This window comes from Panulirus ornatus, chromosome 37 (genome assembly GCF_036320965.1).
Source record: "Panulirus ornatus isolate Po-2019 chromosome 37, ASM3632096v1, whole genome shotgun sequence".
In the NCBI taxonomy this organism is placed as follows: Eukaryota; Metazoa; Arthropoda; class Malacostraca; order Decapoda; family Palinuridae; genus Panulirus; species Panulirus ornatus.
The window spans coordinates 13,649,175-13,669,607 of NC_092260.1; the positions used below are offsets into that span (position 1 = coordinate 13,649,175).

The 20,433-nt window shown below is 43.6% G+C and overlaps 1 protein-coding gene across 2 annotated transcripts in view; it reads left to right on the forward strand.

Moving 5' to 3' along the window:
- Positions 1–14,648, forward strand: part of LOC139760512 (normal mucosa of esophagus-specific gene 1 protein-like) — a 686,022-nt gene extending 671,374 nt beyond the window's left edge. For both annotated transcript variants that reach the window (XM_071683807.1, XM_071683806.1), the window contains exon 5: positions 13,407–14,648. In XM_071683807.1, the coding sequence (XP_071539908.1) occupies positions 13,407–13,493 (87 nt within the window). In that variant the 3' untranslated portion in view covers positions 13,494–14,648. The remainder of the gene's footprint in view (positions 1–13,406) is intronic.
- The last annotated feature ends 5,785 nt before the right edge of the window (positions 14,649–20,433 follow it).

A 20,433-nucleotide genomic window follows, 5' to 3' on the forward strand; every position in this document is an offset into this window, starting at 1 on the left:
TATATAATATATATATAATATATATATATTATATATATTATATATATATATATAATATATATATATATAATATATAATATATATATATATTATATATATATATATGTATATATATATATATAAATATATATATATATATAGGTATGTATATTGGCGTGTGTGGACATGTATGTATATGCATGTGTATGTGGGTGGGTTGGGCCATTCTTTCGTCTGTTTCCTTGCGCTACCTCGCAAACACGGGAGACAGCGACAAGGCAAAATAAATAAATATATATATATTATTTATATATATATATATAGATATATATATATATAGGTATGTATATTGGCGTGTGTGGACATGTATGTATATGCATGTGTATGTGGGTGGGTTGGGCCATTCTTTCGTCTGTTTCCTTGCGCTACCTCGCAAACACGGGAGACAGCGACAAGGCAAAATAAATAAATATATATATATATATAGGTATGTATATTGGCGTGTGTGGACATGTATGTATATGCATGTGTATGTGGGTGGGTTGGGCCATTCTTTCGTCTGTTTCCTTGCGCTACCTCGCAAACACGGGAGACAGCGACAAGGCAAAATAAATAAATATATATATATTATATTATATATATATATATAGGTATGTATATTGGCGTGTGTGGACATGTATGTATATGCATGTGTATGTGGGTGGGTTGGGCCATTCTTTCGTCTGTTTCCTTGCGCTACCTCGCAAACACGGGAGACAGCGACAAGGCAAAATAAATAAATATATATATATATAGGTATGTATATTGGCGTGTGTGGACATGTATGTATATGCATGTGTATGTGGGTGGGTTGGGCCATTCTTTCGTCTGTTTCCTTGCGCTACCTCGCAAACACGGGAGACAGCGACAAGGCAAAATAAATAAATATATATATATATTATATATATATATATAGGTATGTATATTGGCGTGTGTGGACATGTATGTATATGCATGTGTATGTGGGTGGGTTGGGCCATTCTTTCGTCTGTTTCCTTGCGCTACCTCGCAAACACGGGAGACAGCGACAAGGCAAAATAAATAAATATATATATATATAGGTATGTATATTGGCGTGTGTGGACATGTATGTATATGCATGTGTATGTGGGTGGGTTGGGCCATTCTTTCGTCTGTTTCCTTGCGCTACCTCGCAAACACGGGAGACAGCGACAACGTATAAAAAAAAAAAAAAAAAAAATTATATATATATATATATATATATATATATATATATATTATATATATATAATATATATATTATATATATATATTATATATATTATATATAATACATTATCTTAGATACTCGTCGGTTTCTTTCCGGTTCCCTGTACAAACGCAGTTCTTGCTACAGTTAAACTTCTGCTCCTTGTTTTACACTGTTCCAGTCTCGCTGAGCTTTACCAGGCCAGACCGAGGTCAACTGTGTACACAAAGACGTACCGTCGACCCCAGCCAGGCCCTCAGATGAGTTTGCTGTGATCGTTAATCTTGTTGCTGGTGGAGTAATTACAACGGCTTTTCCCTACCGGTTCTCCAGGAGAAAAAGTTTTCCCTCCAGTGCGCTTCCCAGTGACCCTCGTCCTTCTCTTAGAAATTGTTCTGCTCCATTCTTTCGAACTTACCCTCCCTTAGACGGTAATCTTCCCGCCAGTACATGATTATTTCAGTGGCTTTCGTCCTCTCCCGCCACATGCGAAATCCTCAGCAGCCTCTCCCTACAATGTCCTCCTTATTCCAGAATTCTTTATTTCACTTGGCAACAGTTTTCTGCTGTAAACATACCATGATCCTCGTGTTCTATGAGGTACTTTTAAATGTAGCAACTTTTACAGTCAGTGACTCAACCAGTGGCCCTTGTCATATCATAACGATTATCATTCTAGTCGTTTTCTTGCCATCTCACCGTCAACGGATTGGCTGTTCTTCGGGAATATTTTCCTCAGATGAATTATCAAGTGGAACCTCTTCCAGTGGCTTCCATATTTTCGTTTTCTTTAGAATGACCTATGCATCAGCTCCTTCCCTTCCGAAGTAAACATTATCTAGAAGACACTGCGTCAGTAATCCCCTCTTTGACTTTCCCCTGTGTCAACAAATACTTTTTCAGTAGCCATTCTCCCGCCTTCCTTCCTTCCTTTGTTTTAGAAAATCCGGTCAGCTGCCCTGTTGATGCACAGCTTGATGCATTTGGTGGCGTGTTCAATATGTATTTTTCCAAATGACTTTTGTCTCACTGTCAGTTTACTCAAGGAACCATTTTATCAGTTTCCTCTGTTTAGTTGATTACATGACATGTTACTCTGTCATTCGGTGAACATTTCTGGAGACCGACGAGTAGAAATGTGTCTGTATGTTGCCCTTACTTTGTGGAAAGCTCACTAAGTAATGATCCTTAATCCCATTCCTCTCTTGTTACAAGACACAGCGACTTTTAATGACGATCCCTTCTAGTATCAGAAACAAAGTTCCTCTCTCATCAATACCGTTTTCTTTTCAGGAAATTCTTCCCATTACTTATATTGTTTGGCTCACTAGACTCCCGAGATTTTTTGAAATCTCAGCTAGTTACTGCTGGTCATTGTTCTCACGTTTTCTAAGTATCTATCAAGGACATCCCTCAATTTGAAAGAGGAGTACTCTTCAAGTAACTCATTTCCCAATTTCTAAAGCTCCACAACTTCGTCTGTCAGCAGCCATCATCTCATCCCCTCATACCGACGGTTTCATCGACCCTTTATCAGTTCCTAGCATTTCAGCAGCGACCGTCATTTTAACTTTTGCTCTTATCTTTGCGTATATTCGTATGTCTCACCTCCCACAGTTTCTTCTGTTGTTTCAACATCACATAATATGATCCGATTGTATATCTTTTTCTTACTGATGTACTCGGCATTCTTTCCCTGGCGGTCTTAAGATTCGAAAGACTACTTAAGTTATGATTTCTCTCCATTTCACGAGATCTATTGTTCCTACCTAGTGACTCGTGCCGCTTAACGCAGTTTTATTTTGATTTTCTTCTTTTTCTTGATTTATCATTAACTAGACGCCATCACCCGCGGCATTCTAAGTATATCGACCAACGTCTATGGACTTATTTTCAGCATCCAATTTTTTCAGCATGGCTTTATCTCAACGTCTTCCTGGTGCCTTCGTTGTACTTCACCACTTCCCAGTCACTCAGCTTCTCTCGTCCGTCCACCCAGCTTCTCTCCTTCATGGCGTACCTCGACCCCTTGCCGTCCACCTCCGGCTCTTAGCAACCTACATGCTGATCTTTTAGTTACTGCAATTAGATAACCACGTCTACAAAGTGAGCAGCGAGGCATCTCCATATTGCTCGGTTGTGGTGGTGCGCAAAAACGTTTGGTTAGGTTTACCTTAAAACCCGAGGCAGTATTGGCTCTCTGAGAAACGAGTTATATTTACTTACTTCATCCAATGTTGACCAAGCGTTTGTGTGTTTCCTTTCGGTCTTCTGTGACCTACTTCTTCTATTGTTTTGAGGGGGAAAGCCGAGGAGAGACTGGATGGGCTGCACTGCTTTGGAAGGAAGGGAAACAGCGCACTGTATGCAGACGTATAGATTATTTGCAATGGTAAGAAAAGCCTCACTCTGGCTGGTGTGTTATCGTAGATTATAAAAATTTTAGGTCTGACTGATCGCCGTCCTTGGTCTTGGAAACTATCTTTATGACTTAGACAGATCTAATAGACCAAGATTCTAGCGGTTAATGGTAATACGTGCACACGGCTGATAGATACCATCTAGCAGTTTACCTTGTCTCTCGAGTCGTTTACCTTCAAGATTTCGAAGGCGCTCTTAGACGCGAAGTGAAAGAAGCATCACTTGCACCTTTCACTCTGAGTACGCTTACAAAAGCTCCGCAAAAGAGATTAGAATCAAATTGTGTTGCTTTTACCTGGGCAGAAACCAACCATGTGAAGCTCCACTGTAAAGCCACCTGACTTGGTGCTCACAGTGGCAGGAGTGCACACACCTGACAAGTACCTAGTCCCATCTGAGGGCCAGACACACAACGAAGTCCTTTAGTATTAATGCTCGTATCTTTTCTTTCATCGATACCTCTACTATTATGATTACCTCTGATAATACTGATCGTTAACGATAGTGTTTATCGCAGTGTTTTGTATGACCTCGCACACCCACTGATCCTGCAACGTATTACATAGGATCCTTGTGGTCCCACATTATCATAATTGTTCTGGCGAAGTCTTGTCGTATAGATGCATGCGAACATCAGTAATCACTCTGTTATCTTGATACTTTGAGCGCATCAGTGCAATTTTTGGGCACGGCGATGCGACCTTGTGGTACGATGACATGACCCATCACTTCATCCTCAAGAGTGAGGTCAAAGGCCGGTCCATCATGTCAAAGGGCTGTACCGTCGTGCTCATGAGTTGTAACGTCAAGCTCAAGAATTGTAGCGACGTGCTGGAGAATCGTACCGTCTTATTCGAGAGGCTGAATAAAATGCTGGCCCCAGGAAGACACCAGCAATCATCAGTGACTCCACATGAATCTCATCTCACCACTGCCACTCATGATCACAACACTTATGTCCCAATCACGACCTGGGCCAGGACGGTGGGCCATTCCCTGGTCCCGTTCACGACCTGGCCCAGGAGGGTGCGCCATTCTCTGTTCCCCTTCGTGACCTGGGCCATTTGTGTGGGCCTCTCCCTCGTCCCCCTCTTAACCATGTTCAGGAGGGTGGACCACTCCCTGAAGAAGACCTGATCCCCTCGGCACGCAGTGACCGTATAGCCTCCTGAAGGGACGTGGTCGGGAAGGTCGTGAGGGGAGTGGTGAGAAAAATGTGGTGAGGCAACACAAGTGTTAGTGAGGGAGGGATGATGGTAAGGAAGGCTGAGGTGGTGTACTATGGGGTTGTGTGCGTTGCTGGTTTGTCAAGTTGTCGCCTTACCAACATGTTCAGAGGTCGTCTCGTGACGGTAAAGGAGTAAGAGAGAGAGAGAGAGAGAGAGAGAGAGAGAGAGAGAGAGAGAGAGAGAGAGAGAGAGAGAGAATCAACCAAACACAGCTTTGTACCAAATGAATCAGAGATCGGGAATACGACAACCTCCACAAGGGAGGACAAGAGTAGGGGGTGAGGGAACAAGAACCAAGTGGAAACTCAGCCCAACCAGGGCCTAGTGGAGAGGCTGCCTTACCTGCCCAGGGCCTCCGCTCAGGTAAAGGTCAGAGAGAGGGAGAGCGAGACAGACGGTAGAAGTGTTCTATACGGGAAGAAGAATACCAATAACCATGATTGTTCAAATGGACAAGTTGATAATACCCGGAAAGATTTATGTTCCAGTTTCTTTTCTTCTCAAAAACTGATATGAAATCTATAAAACTTTGGCATTTTATTTTAGAATTTCTTGAAACTACACAACCTGACATGATAATGGTAGACCTTCGCTGGTGTGTGTGTATGTGTGATTACTATTTTCGTTCACTATTTGTGTTCCGGGTAGAGTTTTGCACATGTAGTGCCCCGTCTCTTAACCTTGTGCCTTGTGTGTATGGACTATGTCTTTACTCCTGTGTACACACACACACACACACACACACACACACCAGCCTAAGCCAGGTACACATCTATCGACCAGCCCCGAGGGGAGGCTGAACAATTGGGATGGCTGCCGCACCCAGAATCCGTGCAGGCCCGTGCGTGAACCATGATGATGAGCGACGGTTGCCGCTACACCACGCAAGCCCGTGCGTGCATGTATGTGTGTGTGTGTGTGTGTGTGTGTGTGTGTGTGTGTGTGTGTGTGTGTGTGTGATTTTTGTTTGTGTGTTACGTGGAAAGAGAGTTACACTCGTGTTACCCCGTCTCTTAGCCTTGTATATATGTACCATGTCCTCACTCCTCTGCACACACACACACACACACACACACACACACACACACACACACACACACACACACACACACACACTTACACACACACTAGCTTATATCAGATATGTTGTGTGTGTGTGTGTGTGTGTGTGTGTGTGTGTGTGTGTGTGTGTGTGTGTGTGTGTGTATGGAAGACAAGAGATCGATCTAGCGGGGTAGGATGTGTGGTCGACCAGTCGGAGGATACTGGACAATTACTGAGCGCTGAGCAGGAGGTCGCCTTAGCACGAAGCTCCTCCCGACACCCACCCACACAGGAGAGCCAGCCGGTCGTGGTGGCGGCAGCCAACCTGCCTGCTGGGTGGGTGGGTGGGGTGAGGGAAGACTGACGAAAGGTGAGTAAATGAGGAGAAATGGGAGTAGGGTCAGAGGATATGGGGCGAAAACAAAAGAATTGGTGATGGACTAGAGATGAGGGGAGACTCAGAGAAGGGAAGCTAAGGAGAGTAGTAGGGTCACGTGAGAGGTTGTGCTGCGCATCTCGGACTGAAACATTCCTCCCTCCTTCTCAACCTTCGCTCAGTATTTGAGGCTAAGTGGTTCCTGCTCCTTCATTGTAAATATGATACAACCTTTCACCACACTGACCTAATTCCTGAATACTGAACTCCATTTCCCAATTCATGTCACGGTAGAAATTATCATGTGTGTGTGTGTGTGTGTGTGTGTGTGTGTGTGTGTGTGTGTGTGTGTGTGTGTGTGTAATTAAGTATTTGTAATGGCCTACGTATTCCTACTTTACGGTGAGAGAGATATACACTCGTGGATACTCATCCTTTTGAACATTCTCTGACACCATACAACTCTTACATCCATATAAGCACTTTACATCATTTTTAATAAGTTTCTTCCTTAATTTCATGCTAAGTCCTCTGGTTGCTCTATTTTTTCGAAAAAAAAAGTTGTTACTGTCTTTGTCGCCAATCTGTTCAAAACTTAAAGGTTGTGAGTGTCAAAACCTCTAGTCCCTCCCTGTAACTCAGCTCTCGTAATTCTCGCATTGTCTTTGTTGCCCTTCACTGGACCATCTCTATTAGCTGCTTGTGCTCATTTGGCTTCGGTCACCAAACCTGAGGAGCATATTCTGTTTTTGGTCTTGTGTGTGTGTGTGTGTGTGTGTGTGTGTGTGTGTGTGTTTGTATGTACGTGTGTGTGTGTGTGTGTGTGTGTGTGTGTGTGTGTGTGTGTTTGTATGTACGTGTGTGTGTGTATGTGTGTGTGTGTGTGTGTGTGTGTGTGTGTGTGTGTGTGTGTGTGTGTGTGTGTGTGTGTTCTGGGACGCCATTGAGCAATCCAATTCTGCCATGATGACAGTTTGATATTTCAGACAGAAGTAACTGTGTAGGAAGCTGGTCACAAAATGAATATGAAATTCTTTTTTATTGTCACTTTGTGTAAACTATATCTATATCTATATCCTAGCTACGTCTCTTCGTTGTATATCAACTGACTTATATTTCTTTCTTGTATCTCCCCTGATGATATGATTATTACACGAAAGTGTACTTGGGAACTTATATTGTTTCATTGCCCCGTGGACTCATAGGAATATAAATATATCTATCTATCTATCTATCTATCTATATATATATATATACATATATATATATATATATATATATATATATATATATATATATATATATATATATATATATATAGATAGATAGATAGATAGATAGATAGGTAGATAGATAGATATAGATAGATAGACATCTGGATATTCTGGCTCCGAGTGAAGCTAAGCCAAAGGGGAAGGAAGAAGAATGGTTTAAGAATGTCCTGAAGTTTTCTGGGGTTACTGTGAGGACGAGGGCAAAAGAGAGGGTGGCACTTTTGCTGAAGGAGGAGTTGTAGGAAAGAGTGAAGAGAAGTGAGCCCCGGACTGATGTGGACGAAAATTAAAGTGAAATGTGAGACGTGGGTGACATGTACTGCGTTATGTCCCTGGTAGAGAGAGAAATGAGGATGAGAAGCGAGTGTTTTGGGTGAGTGGTTGCGGCTCTCGTTTCGTTGCGAGGTGATGATATGAATGAATGAGCGCAAGAGTAGTTAGTGTAGTGGTTGTGGGTGTATATGGAGGGACATGGGGGCACCCTGAGTGATGGAAAATGGTGATAAGCTTCTGGAACAATCAACTGTTTAAGTACTTACACCAGTATAGATTGGATGATGGGGCATAATGGTGATCGGGTTACATTATATTACGTACTAATTAGTAGGCTTACCAAGGAGAGGCTCTTGGCTGTGTTGAGAGGGGCAGCTGCTGGGACACCTGATCATTTCTCGGAGGGGGCGAGGGTGAAAGTTTTGTAAAAGTCTTAAGAAAAGAGAAGACAGTATACAAGGGAAGAGAGTGGGGAAATGAGTGAGCTTGGAGAGGAGGCTTGTTTGAGGAGATACCAAGTGAGATAGGGTGAAGAATGCGAAAAGATAAGTGTAATCGAAGCATGTGTGTATGTGATGAATGGAAGGTATTTATACAGGGAAGCAGTCCTTGTATGTGCGCGAGAAGTTTGTGATATGCAGTAAGTGTGATGAGGGCATATGAGAAAGGATAGTGAGTGGTTGGATGAAGTTAATTTGCCAGGGAGAAAGGGAAAAGAGAGGCGTATAAGCGTTATCCGCAGGGAAGGAGTGCGAGTGATTGGGAGATATACAAGAAAAAGCAGCAGGAGCTTAAGAGAAAGGAGCAAGAGTTCAGAGTAAGGGCTAATGAGAGACGAGGTCAAAGAATATCGTTAAACTTCAGGGAGAATATGAAATTGTTTTGAAAGATGAATAGTGTGGCGAGAACAAGAGAACAAAATGAGCATCACTGAGAGAAGCAGGTGGGGAAGTGGTAGCAGGGGAAAAAGAAGTGAAGAGATGATGTAGTGACTGTTTTGAAGGACTGGTGAATGTGTTAGAGGACAAGGTGGCAGAATGTGGGATGTTTGGGACGTAAGGAACGTGGGGCGAGTTAAGTCCTGCTGAACGCATAAGTGAAAAGAGGAGAGGTGGTGAAAGCGTTTCGCGAGATAAAGTATGGCAAACAAGCCGGAGAGGATGAGATTGCAGCTGTATTTCTCAAAAAAAAAAATAAATTGGGTGACTGTTGTTTATGGGTTTTATGGGTTTATGCCTTTTAAAGTGCCACTATAAATTATAGGGAGCGGAGGGGGAGTGAATGCATAAACAGCATCAGATTGGGGAGGAAAGATTAGCTTCAGGAGTGTTGGAGGATGTGTAGACCAAGTGTTTACTTTGAAGAATCTGAGAAATAAAGTGAACGATTTGTATGGCATTTTTAGACCAAGTGCAAGTGTATGATAAGGTTGATAGAAATACTTAGTGAGAAATGGTACCTTTGGAACACCCGGGTTGGGTGTGGGCTGAGTGCCGCGCCCAGGACTCGAACCCTTGTGGCATTATAGCCTGTAAAGTCAACCACTTCACCACGGAGGCCTGTGTGTGTGTGTGTGTGTGTGTGTGTGTGTGTGTGTGTGTGTGTGTTTGTGTGTGTGTGTGTGTAGACTATAAGTTGATATGGATATAATGATAGTTCTAGTATTATGGTTATATAACACGTAATGAATGGCTATTATTGAACATATGTTGGGCAGCGCTCTTTGTGCTTGGGTTTATATTTTCCATTCTGTGCATCTGGTCGAGGACTATTTAGAGACTCGCTTAATTATTCCCTGGAGTGGGTTTCTGTGGGTCGCGAACAAAAGCTATTCTCTTAGTTCTGAGGACAGAGAGCGAGAGGAGGTGACTGAAGTGGAGGTGGGGTGGGGAAAGTGGGGTGAAGTGGGAGGTGCAGAGGAAGGGTGGAAAGACTAGTGAAAAGAAGGACAGGTAGGTAAAATAGAGTGGATGAGAGATGTGGCATGAAGAGGTGGAGTTGACATGAAGAGGTGGGGGATGACATGGTCTAAACGTAGGGTGGAGAGGTGGAGTTTGGGTGTGTGGTGAAGTGTGCTGTAGAGGAAGAAGTAAGGAAGAGGAGGACGGAAGAAAGAGTAAGGAAAAAAGAGGGAAGTGCGTAGGTGGAGTCAAGAGGGTGAGAAAGATTCATGCAAGTGGGATTAGGGTTTTGAAATAAGGAAGTAAGTAATTGAAAGGCAGGGGAAGAGGTTATGAGGGTGGAGGAGGCAGTTTGAAGGTTGCTGGTGTGGTTCGGGTCATCCCGAGTATCGCGCACACTGACACACACCATTGCTATATTCATCTACTTGGTCTTCCTACACATTGTATACCCTGGTTCTTCCCTTAATTCCACATTTCTCTGAGTCATTTGTAAATGGACGATTTTTTTGAATTCAGTTAAAGAACAAGTAAGACATTACCTGAAATTCTCATATATTCAACAACTGCAGTTGTATTTTTACGAATATTTTCCCTTCATATATTGTGGATGTTTCCCCGTTACAATATTCAGCAGGGTAGGGCCGAGCTCGTCAGCCACAGGAAGAGCTAAGCCTACGTGGAACTGGGCTGTCCTTGCTACTGTCCACCATTCCCATGTTATACTGTCATAACTGCACCCGATCGCAATATGATTCCAGGCTATCAAGGTTGTTTTCCTTGCCACCTCTTCAAAAATGTAAAAGTGATAAAAATTTCTGAACTCTGAGGTGGATGTTTTATCTCCCTCCTCTTTATCTTATCTGCTGACCACAAATACGCGTAGTATACGAAAGAACCAATCATCAAGCCTCGGTTTGAATATTGGCCAATCGTGGCCGGGCCGGGGGCGTGGCAGACCAACGGACGAATAGCAGCGCTCGATAGGTATTGACGTCACAACGGCAAGTGAATGAAGATCCCTAGAATAGTGATCACAGTGAGCTCAGATTTCACTTTATTTCGCTAATGTTCATGACCGCTTATCGACGGGAGGTTGGGTGAACTCGAGACGCATGTCATTACGTAAGACATATACACACCAAGACGCCGAGACACTGAACCTTAAGAACAAAACTGAATAAGTATGTTCTGATTCAGCAGATAGTGTACCATTTTGTACAGACGAAGATAAAGTGAACTATATTAAAAGGAGACTCATATAATTGGGAAATGTGAAAACCTCTGTTCACTGTATTCCCCTCTGGGTGAATTATTGATCAGGCTAACAGGTTCGTGATGAGCTTCGAATTGTTACATCAGCAAATATTGCATCGCAGTATGGTCCGAAAGTCGAGGTATGAGGGAGGCAGGGGGGAGGAGGGGGGGATGAGATGGAAAACTATGGCCTGGACTAAGGAGGAGGGCAGCAGGACGCACCAGGGAAGGTGAGAGCTACGCAAAACTGTGGAGTCCACAAGCAGGAAGAGAATGAGACACGAGGTAGGGGGGGGGGGGGGAGAGTAAACGTTAGACGTGTGTGGGGGAATAGTGGGAGGGGTGGCAACCGTGAGCTGAGGGGGTGGGGGAGAGAACATTATGAAAGGGAGAGGAGGTAGGGAACAAAGCAGGGTGGATGAGGGTATAGGCCGAGGGGATGAGGAAGGTGAGACGATGTTGAGGGTAAGGGGAGCTGCCCAGGGTAAGGGTACCAGGGCTTCCGGAAATGAAGGTAAGGGTCGAGTGGAAGGTGAGGTATGTAGGGGATGGTGAGGGAGGCATCGGGAGAGGGGTGTGAAGGATTAAGGGGTTTGTGGACTTGGGGTGTGGAAGATGAGGGGGAGTATGTGGATGGTTAGGGTGTGAGAGGACGTAGGTCATGGGATAAAGGTCAGAAGTGACTAGGATGCTGAAGTTGAGAGTGAGGAGGGACACAGGGGAGGGTGTGTATGGCTAGTTGTGAGGGAGACGTGGGGGTGAGTGTATAAGGTGGCCCGCGGGAGAGAACATTGCACAGAGTATGCGGATTGAAGTGCAGTTATGTGAAGACGGGAGCAGAGGGTGTAGGAGAGCAGTCTGGTGGTAGGGGTAAGTGCACCTCACAAGGGAAGAGTGTGAGGGAAGCTCACCCTTATTTGCTATGAAGTGGAAGCCATGGCAACAAGACAGTAAGTTAACTTGATATGTACGAGTTCACAGTCTTGGAATACGACGGTATTACTGTGGAGTGATTCTATCGTTGTGGATCTCCCCACCGGAACCTAGATGAAGACTGAACCCCCACTATGTATGTCGTCTGCCTGTGTGACCATGTGCTCTGTAACCAACATATCGTCATGATCACCAGCTGATGTAATGACCCACCGTGTCCGGTGAATTTTAAAGGCGTTTTTGTACAAAGCAAGCGAACCGACGCATGGGCTTGTCCCCGCGAGCCCATAATCAGGGTATAGGCGGAAAGGCATGTTGTACAGATGTTATTAGGATCAGAATATTCCGCCCGTCAAGCTTATTTGAGGGACTGATTTTTATACTTGTATTCCAACGATAAGAGAACATATCATCCCTGCTTGCCGAGACAGGGAGATGTAGTTAGTATCAAGGGGAGGATCACAGTAGTCTTCAGTGCTCCTAAGCAGAAGAAAAATTTATTAGGCAATGAAGGACACGCGCGTTATCCACTTCATTTCTGATACGGTGGTGACGGTGGAAATCATGCGTCTATTTGACTACGTGGTGGACTTACCTACATACCAGAGGAACCTCCGCCATAATGTAGCAGAGAAGTTTGTGATGGGTTTTGGCTGTTCTGTGGAGTGATGCTATTATCAAACGTAAGTAACCGAGATCTGTGATCGGCAAATTATGTATTCGAAAGTCAGAAAATGTCAGGCTATGATTATATATAAGATTATATCATATGTATATGGTGAAAGATTTTTTGATGGGTCGGAGCCTGAACATGCGGAAGTGTGTAAGGTCTGCGCGTGATACTGTGGATTGGAATGATCTGGTATACAGGGGGGGATATGCTGTGTTAATGGGCTGAACCAGGCAAAGCACATAAAGCTGTCGGGGAAAACCCCAGAAACACCTGTGGAACCTGGATGTTCATGATAGGCTCTGGTTTGGGTGCATTATGCATGACTGCTTGAGTCGATTTGGGCAAAAAATAGTGTTTGTATGTTCTTGGTACTTCCTCGCTTCGCGAAAAACAATATATGAAATATATAATTTACTTGTAATGATATTGTTACAATAGTTAGTCTTAAGATGATGGAGACGATTTCCAAAACTGACTTCCCTTGCTTCTGTGTTTTTGGTGGTGCCAGAAACAAATGAAGAAAGGCCTCATTCTCGCATATTCATCCTCTAGCTGTCATGTTTAATGCACAGAAACCACAATCCCCTTCCTATACACAACCATGTCCGACAGACATTGGTTTACCCCGACTGTTTCATTCGCCCTGGTTCAGTTCACTGTTCGCACGTCACCCCATATATACCACATCGCTCCAATTCACTCTATTCCGTGCAAGCCTTTCACCTTCCTGCTTATGTAGGCCCCTAGCATATAAGATAAATTATTTTGATATTAATCAATACTCTCCTTTTCTGCAGCTGTTGACGGTGAACCAGCAGTACAGTGAAGACCCCAACGTCACCTCCCTCAAGAAGGAGCTGGCCGAAGCTTACAAGAGTCAGTAAGGTTCCATCCCTCTTGCAGCGGCGGTAGCAAACCTGGCAGGCGGCGCGCGTCCCGCTGGTGACGTCTTGTGGTGGTGGAGAGGACATCCACACCTCAGATTACGAGGACACCTACCTGTGAATGTGGATTGTACATAAATAAATCATGGAACTAATATTACGTAATTAGTATGACTGATTCTGAAATTAGGACATGATTTTTCTGTTTCCAAAGTTTATTCCCGTTTATCTTGGTTCTTAGGGCTTCCAAAGAATTTAACGAAAGGCTTGGTGGAAAATATCTCAAGTTTCAGTGAATCTGTTTTAAGGAATTTTATTTGATGTAGGATCCTTGTTGTTGTAGCAAGATCCACGCGGCTTTTGTAAGGTTACTTGACGATCCTGTAAGCAGGAAAAAAAAATATTTTGGTTTAAAATTAAAAGCAGACAAATTCTGTCTATTTTCTTTTTTTTTTTTACAGTCTTTTGTCTAGTGTTTATGTCCTTCAAGCTATTACAAGTCGTCCAATAAAAGAAGTAAATGCTATCGCTGCTTGCAGGTGAGGCCACCACTCATTCCATCGACGAAACCTTAGAGGATTTCCTCCTGACCCCACAAGCGAGACCCCAGGTCACTTAACATCTGACCCCACAAGATTTTGCCTTGACCCTCTTTAGTCAGTTGTAATATATCACTTGGCTGTTTGTGTCTGTCGCCTCAATGCATTTGTACGCATGAGCAGCGTTGCAGGATACACCAGCCCTTAACAGTATGTCTGCTACATTCCATACTGTTGTGTTATTTAGTCGTCAGTAATGGCGAGAATTACGTATTTGATTTGTTCTTCGTCATATACGGAATGTCTAATTTCTTCACCATGTTTATGACCTGTGCACCGAGCATGTAGCGTACTCCCTGAGTGAGTGGTTTAGTCCCTGTCGTACTTATATTTCATGTACACCAAAGTTCTTGACATTTTCTGAGATATGGAGGAGCAACATATCCGGGGTCTCGCCTGGTTATAACGTAGTCGTCCTTAGACAATAAATGTGACAATACCTGTGTGATTTTCTCTGTGATTGGCAGTTGATGTGATATGAAACTATGTTAGTTACAGTATATCAGAAATAGATGTATTATGTGGATTAAGCAACATGAAATAAAAGATAAATCTACATTGTGTTTCTCTCGCAGTAACTGCCCACTGACGCCAAATGTGTCAGGAACCGTGATTTACTGCGCGCTCTTAAAATCCAAGTTGATCTCATGTATGATTTATGTATAAGTTCTTATACAGTTAGTGATGATGATTATGTTCTGTTATTTTTTAGTGGATGGTTATGGAAGAGGAAGAAAGAGGTAGGATAGGGGAAGAGATAGTTTGAAATGGAAGATAAGGCTGAAGTGTGTACAGGTGTAAGTTTTTTGATGCATGTGGATGATTTCCAAGGAAGCGTGTTTATGTTGCCTCATTTACCCCTTGCTTCTCTCTCTCTCTCTCTCTCTCTCTCTCTCTCTCTCTCTCTCTCTCTCTCTCTCTCTCTCTCTCTCTCTCTATCTCTCTCTCTCTTTCTATATATATATATATATATATATATATATATATATGCAAACGTAAAATGTCACATGACAAATATTAGAATCGCATTCAAGTGTTGGGTAAGGAAATGTTTTATAAACTATTCACAACATATGTTAAACCAAAACTGCATCATGACTATCAAGTCTGGCCACCACACCTTAAGAAATTTCAAGATTTGATCGAGTGGGTCCAGAGAAGGACAGCAAAGATGGTACCTAGATTAAGACTGAACGACAATGGAAGGCTAAAATTTCAGGTTTGCCCACACATGGAGGGGAGAAGCAGTGAGGGGTAATCTGATCGCAGCCTTCATATTTTTAATCATTTGAAAGACGTCAACAGTGAACAGTTATTCATGAGTTGTAATGCCAGAGTAGCTTGAGGGCATGCTAAGGTGCTTATTAGAAGGGCGTAAAGACATACTGCTTGGTGTAAGGGTGATGGGAGACTGAAATAAACTCAGCAATAAAACCGTGAATGCCGGCAGTCTGAAATTGTTTAGAGGACTTAGTGATGTTAAAGTAAGTTCGGAAGGTGGGTTTCCATGACGGTAGAACTCTCTTCCCGTACTGTAGAAACTGGTACAAATATTTGTTCACACCCAAATACGTTACCCTCACCACCGTTTAGGGAGGTAGTGGCATGAACTGCCAATACCTCGCTAAACATTCTCGCCAAAGAAGAGAGTCGTAATCAAGCTATTGTTCAGAGACAAGTGTGATCTGCACCAGAGGATGATTGACGTCATGCCAGACCTGCGAGAAGGGCTGCCAGCAGAGCACCAAGCACCGAGCAAGAAAGGCAAGTACACTCACCATCCCTAACCTCCGTCATGCCACGAAGGAACTGGAGAACTACAAAGACATGTTATCAGAGGAGCAGACAAATTCTCAATGTCCGTGATCCTAGACCGTGAGGACAATGCTGCAAGATACCAGAAAATTCAAATGCATTCCGAGAAACCCAACGGAAAACTTGAAAAAGGGACTGACGCAGCCAACGTAGATGTGAACGCACATGTGAGGAAAACGCCAAAGGATACTTCCTTGGTAACGTGTTGACCCATTACTGTAATCCGTTGAGGCCAAGCATCTACCAGATTCCCACACCTACATACCAGTATGCTCTGAAATCTGTGGATGAATTCGTAGACATATCAGAAGGAAATTATTCGTGTGGTTTATTGGCCTCCCTAGACGTCGAGAGTCTGTTCATTAATGTACCAGTGGAGGATACTATGAAATCAGAACTGACATCGTCATACCACCACGCCTCGCTACAGCCAGCCTCGCCTGCTGGAGCACATCCTACGAGAAATGCTGCAAACATGCGCGAAGGAAACTACTTTTCAGTGCCTTGAAGGACGCCTTTACTACCAAGTGGATAGTATCGCCATGTGTTCTCCCTTAGGAATACTCTTTAATCAAACTTATACTTGTCATATTGAGGATAAGGTGATGACACAAGATGCAGTTACACTGTATGTATATATTGTCGTTACGTAGATGATATACTCGTAGACGCTAAGGACGAGGTCCAGCAACAGCATCTTCGGCAGATGGAGGCAGTATTAGTTCTTCGCTTCAACGTGGAGGAAAGTGCCTAGAACAAATTCCCCATCCTTGACGTTCACGTTCTCTTCTAACCAAGTGTTTACTTTGCAAGTGTACAGGAAACGGACTGTTGTGGGACGTTGTCGTAACGGAGACAGTGAATGCCATAGTAGATACAGCACCAGTGACGTCAGTTGGGAAGCTGAAAAGCACAAGAAATAAGCACCTCAATCAACCTTCCAACCCAGCCTTGCTGGGACTGCTCTCAAACTTTGCCAGAAAAACACCCATTTCGTTCGCCTACAAAAATTATGAGAAGATATTTCAAGATAGTTTAGAGGGAAATTTTAAAAGAAAGAAACCAGATGATAATTTCAACTTCAGCATTTTCTACGAAAGCCTGAAAGTGTCGTCCCTCTTGATGAAAAACAATTTGAGTGAAAATCTTTCAATGCTGAAGAAGACCACCGTAATGTACATATGTAAATATAACACTGGCGACTGCGTGTTCCGTTCCAACCGTAGCTACATTCCTCACACTTCCACGAGCTTGAGTAGGAGAATCATATGCCATCTCCTGGACGGAGGAATCGAAGCCACATAAGAGACGAGCACAATCAGCTCTGAGTAGGAAAGAAATAGAATCGTGATTTTAACTACATTAAACGATCGTAAGAAACTGCAGGTTTTAGAGGCGAACTGGACCTCCATATCAACAGTCAGGTCAGTGCGCTTGGGGTACTCTTTCATTGTATGACGGCTCGCACAGCACTGTGAGGAACGCTGACTGGACCCATCGAGGCGATACTTTCCCTTCGGACGTAGTCTTGATAGACGGCGTCTCGCCTCGACGGCTGCCAGCGTTCCCCAGCTACTTTTATCAAATACCTTACCTTGCCTGACCTTCTGCATTATGAGGCTCCTGCAGGACTCATCCTTACATTCTTGTTGCCACCACGCCTCTCACATTTCTTACTCGATCTAACCCCTTCACACCACATAGCGTCCTTAGACATTTCAATTCCTGCACTACCACTCTCTTCTGTACGTTCTCATCTAAAGCCCGTGCCTTAACGTTCATACAACACCGTCGGAACTACTATACCCTCAAACGTACCCATTTTCGTCCTCAGATAGTGACCTTCCTTTCTACACATTCCTTAATGCTGCCAGGACTTTGTACCCCTCACTCACCCTATAACACTTCAGCTCCCATTGTTCTATTCGTTATCATTTCTAATCCCAGACATGTAAAACGCTTCACCTCGTTAGCTCCAATCAAACTCACACCCCACCTAACCTGTCCCTTTCCAGTGTTAAACCTAACGACCCTGCTTGTGGATAATGTCAAAGCAGTGCCTGGAACCATTTTATATCTTACGTGTCAGGATTGTTGGTCTTTCTGTCTCTTTAAGACTTTCTTTGGTTAGTCTGTATAGCTCCTATATGCAGCGTATTCCTATCCTTCTCATTTGTACCTGCTATCTCCACACTTTTTCTCGTACCTCTTGATATGAATAACATTCTCCCTTACACCTATGACCAATGTCTTATCAAAGACAATATGTTTCCATTTCTCAAATTCTCATATTTTTTTTTTTTTTTTTTACCTTTTGTCTTTCAAAACCTGGCATCGAGGAAGATTTTTTCTTATCTATAACTGGAACCTTCAATGTGTAAACAGTCACCGCCCCTGGGATACGATTAGTGTGTTGCCACGCTCACCTCTGATGATAACTGAACTGATCTGCCCACTTCCCGCTCCTGTACTGTTTTTTTTTTTTTTTTTTTTTTTTTTTTTATACTTTGTCGCTGTCTCCCGCGTTTGCGAGGTAGCGCAAGGAAACAGACGAAAGAAATGGCCCAACCCCCCCCCCCCCATACACATGCACATACACACATCCAGACACGCAAATATACATACCTACACAGCTTTCCATGGTTTACCCCAGACGCTTCACATGCCTTGATTCAATCCACTGACAGCACGTCAACCCCTGTATACCACATGACTCCAATTCACTCTATTTCTTGCCCTCCTTTCACCCTCCTGCATGTTCAGGCCCCGATCACACAAAATCTTTTTCACTCCATCTTTCCACCTCCAATTTGGTCTCCCTCTTCTCCTCGTTCCCTCCACCTCCGACACATATATCCTCTTGGTCAATCTCTCCTCACTCATTCTCTCCATGTGCCCAAACCATTTCAAAACACCCTCTTCTGCTCTCTCGACCACGCTCTTTTTATTTCCACACATCTCTCTTACCCTTACGTTACTTACTCGATCAAACCACCTCACACCACACATTGTCCTCAAACATCTCATTTCCAGCACATCCATCCTCCTGCGCACATCTCTATCCATAGCCCACGCCTCGCAACCATACAGCATTGTTGGAACCACTATTCCCTCAAACATACCCATTTTTGCTTTCCGAGATAATGTTCTCGACTTCCACACATTTTTCAAGGCTCCCAAAATTTTCGCCCCCTCCCCCACCCTATGATCCACTTCCGCTTCCATGGTTCCATCCGCTGACAGATCCACTCCCAGATATCTAAAACACTTCACTTCCTCCAGTTTTTCTCCATTCAAACTCACCTCCCAATTGACTTGACCCTCACCCCTACTGTACCTAATAACCTTGCTCTTATTCACATTTACTCTCAACTTTCTTCTTCCACACACTTTACCAAACTCAGTCACCAGCTTCTGCAGTTTCTCACATGAATCAGCCACCAGCGCTGTATCATCAGCGAACAACAATTGACTCACTTCCCAAGCTCTCTCATCCCCAACAGACTTCATACTTGCCCCTCTTTCCAGGACTCTTGCATTTACCTCCTTTACAACCCCATCCATAAACAAATTAAACAACCATGGAGACATCACACACCCCTGCCGCAAACCTACATTCACTGAGAACCAATCACTTTCCTCTCTTCCTACACGTACACATGCCTTACATCCTCGATAAAAACTTTTCACTGCTTCTAACAACTTGCCTCCCACACCATATATTCTTAATACCTTCCACAGAGCATCTCTATCAACTCTATCATATGCCTTCTCCAGATCCATAAATGCTACATACAAATCCATTTGCTTTTCTAAGTATTTCTCACATACATTCTTCAAAGCAAACACCTGATCCACACATCCTCTACCACTTCTGAAACCGCACTGCTCTTCCCCAATCTGATGCTCTGTACATGCCTTCACCCTCTCAATCAATACCCTCCCATATAATTTACCAGGAATACTCAACAAACTTATACCTCTGTAATTTGAGCACTCACTCTTATCCCCTTTGCCTTTGTACAATGGCACTATGCACGCATTCCGCCAATCCTCAGGCACCTCACCATGAGTCATACATACATTAAATAACCTTACCAACCAGTCAACAATACAGTCACCCCCTTTCTTAATAAATTCCACTGCAATACCATCCAAACCTGCTGCCTTGCCGGCTTTCATCTTCCGCAAAGCTTTTACTACCTCTTCTCTGTTTACCAAATCATTTTCCCTAACCCTCTCACTTTGCACACCACCTCGACCAAAACACCCTATATCTGCCACTCTGTCATCAGACACATTCAACAAACCTTCAAAATACTCATTCCATCTCCTTCTCACATCACCGCTACTTGTTATCACCTCCCCATTTACGCCCTTCACTGACGTTCCCATTTGCTCCCTTGTCTTACGCACCCTATTTACCTCCTTCCAGAACATCTTTTTATTCTCCCTAAAATTTACTGATAGTCTCTCACCCCAACTCTCATTTGCCCTTTTTTTCACCTCTTGCACCTTTCTCTTGA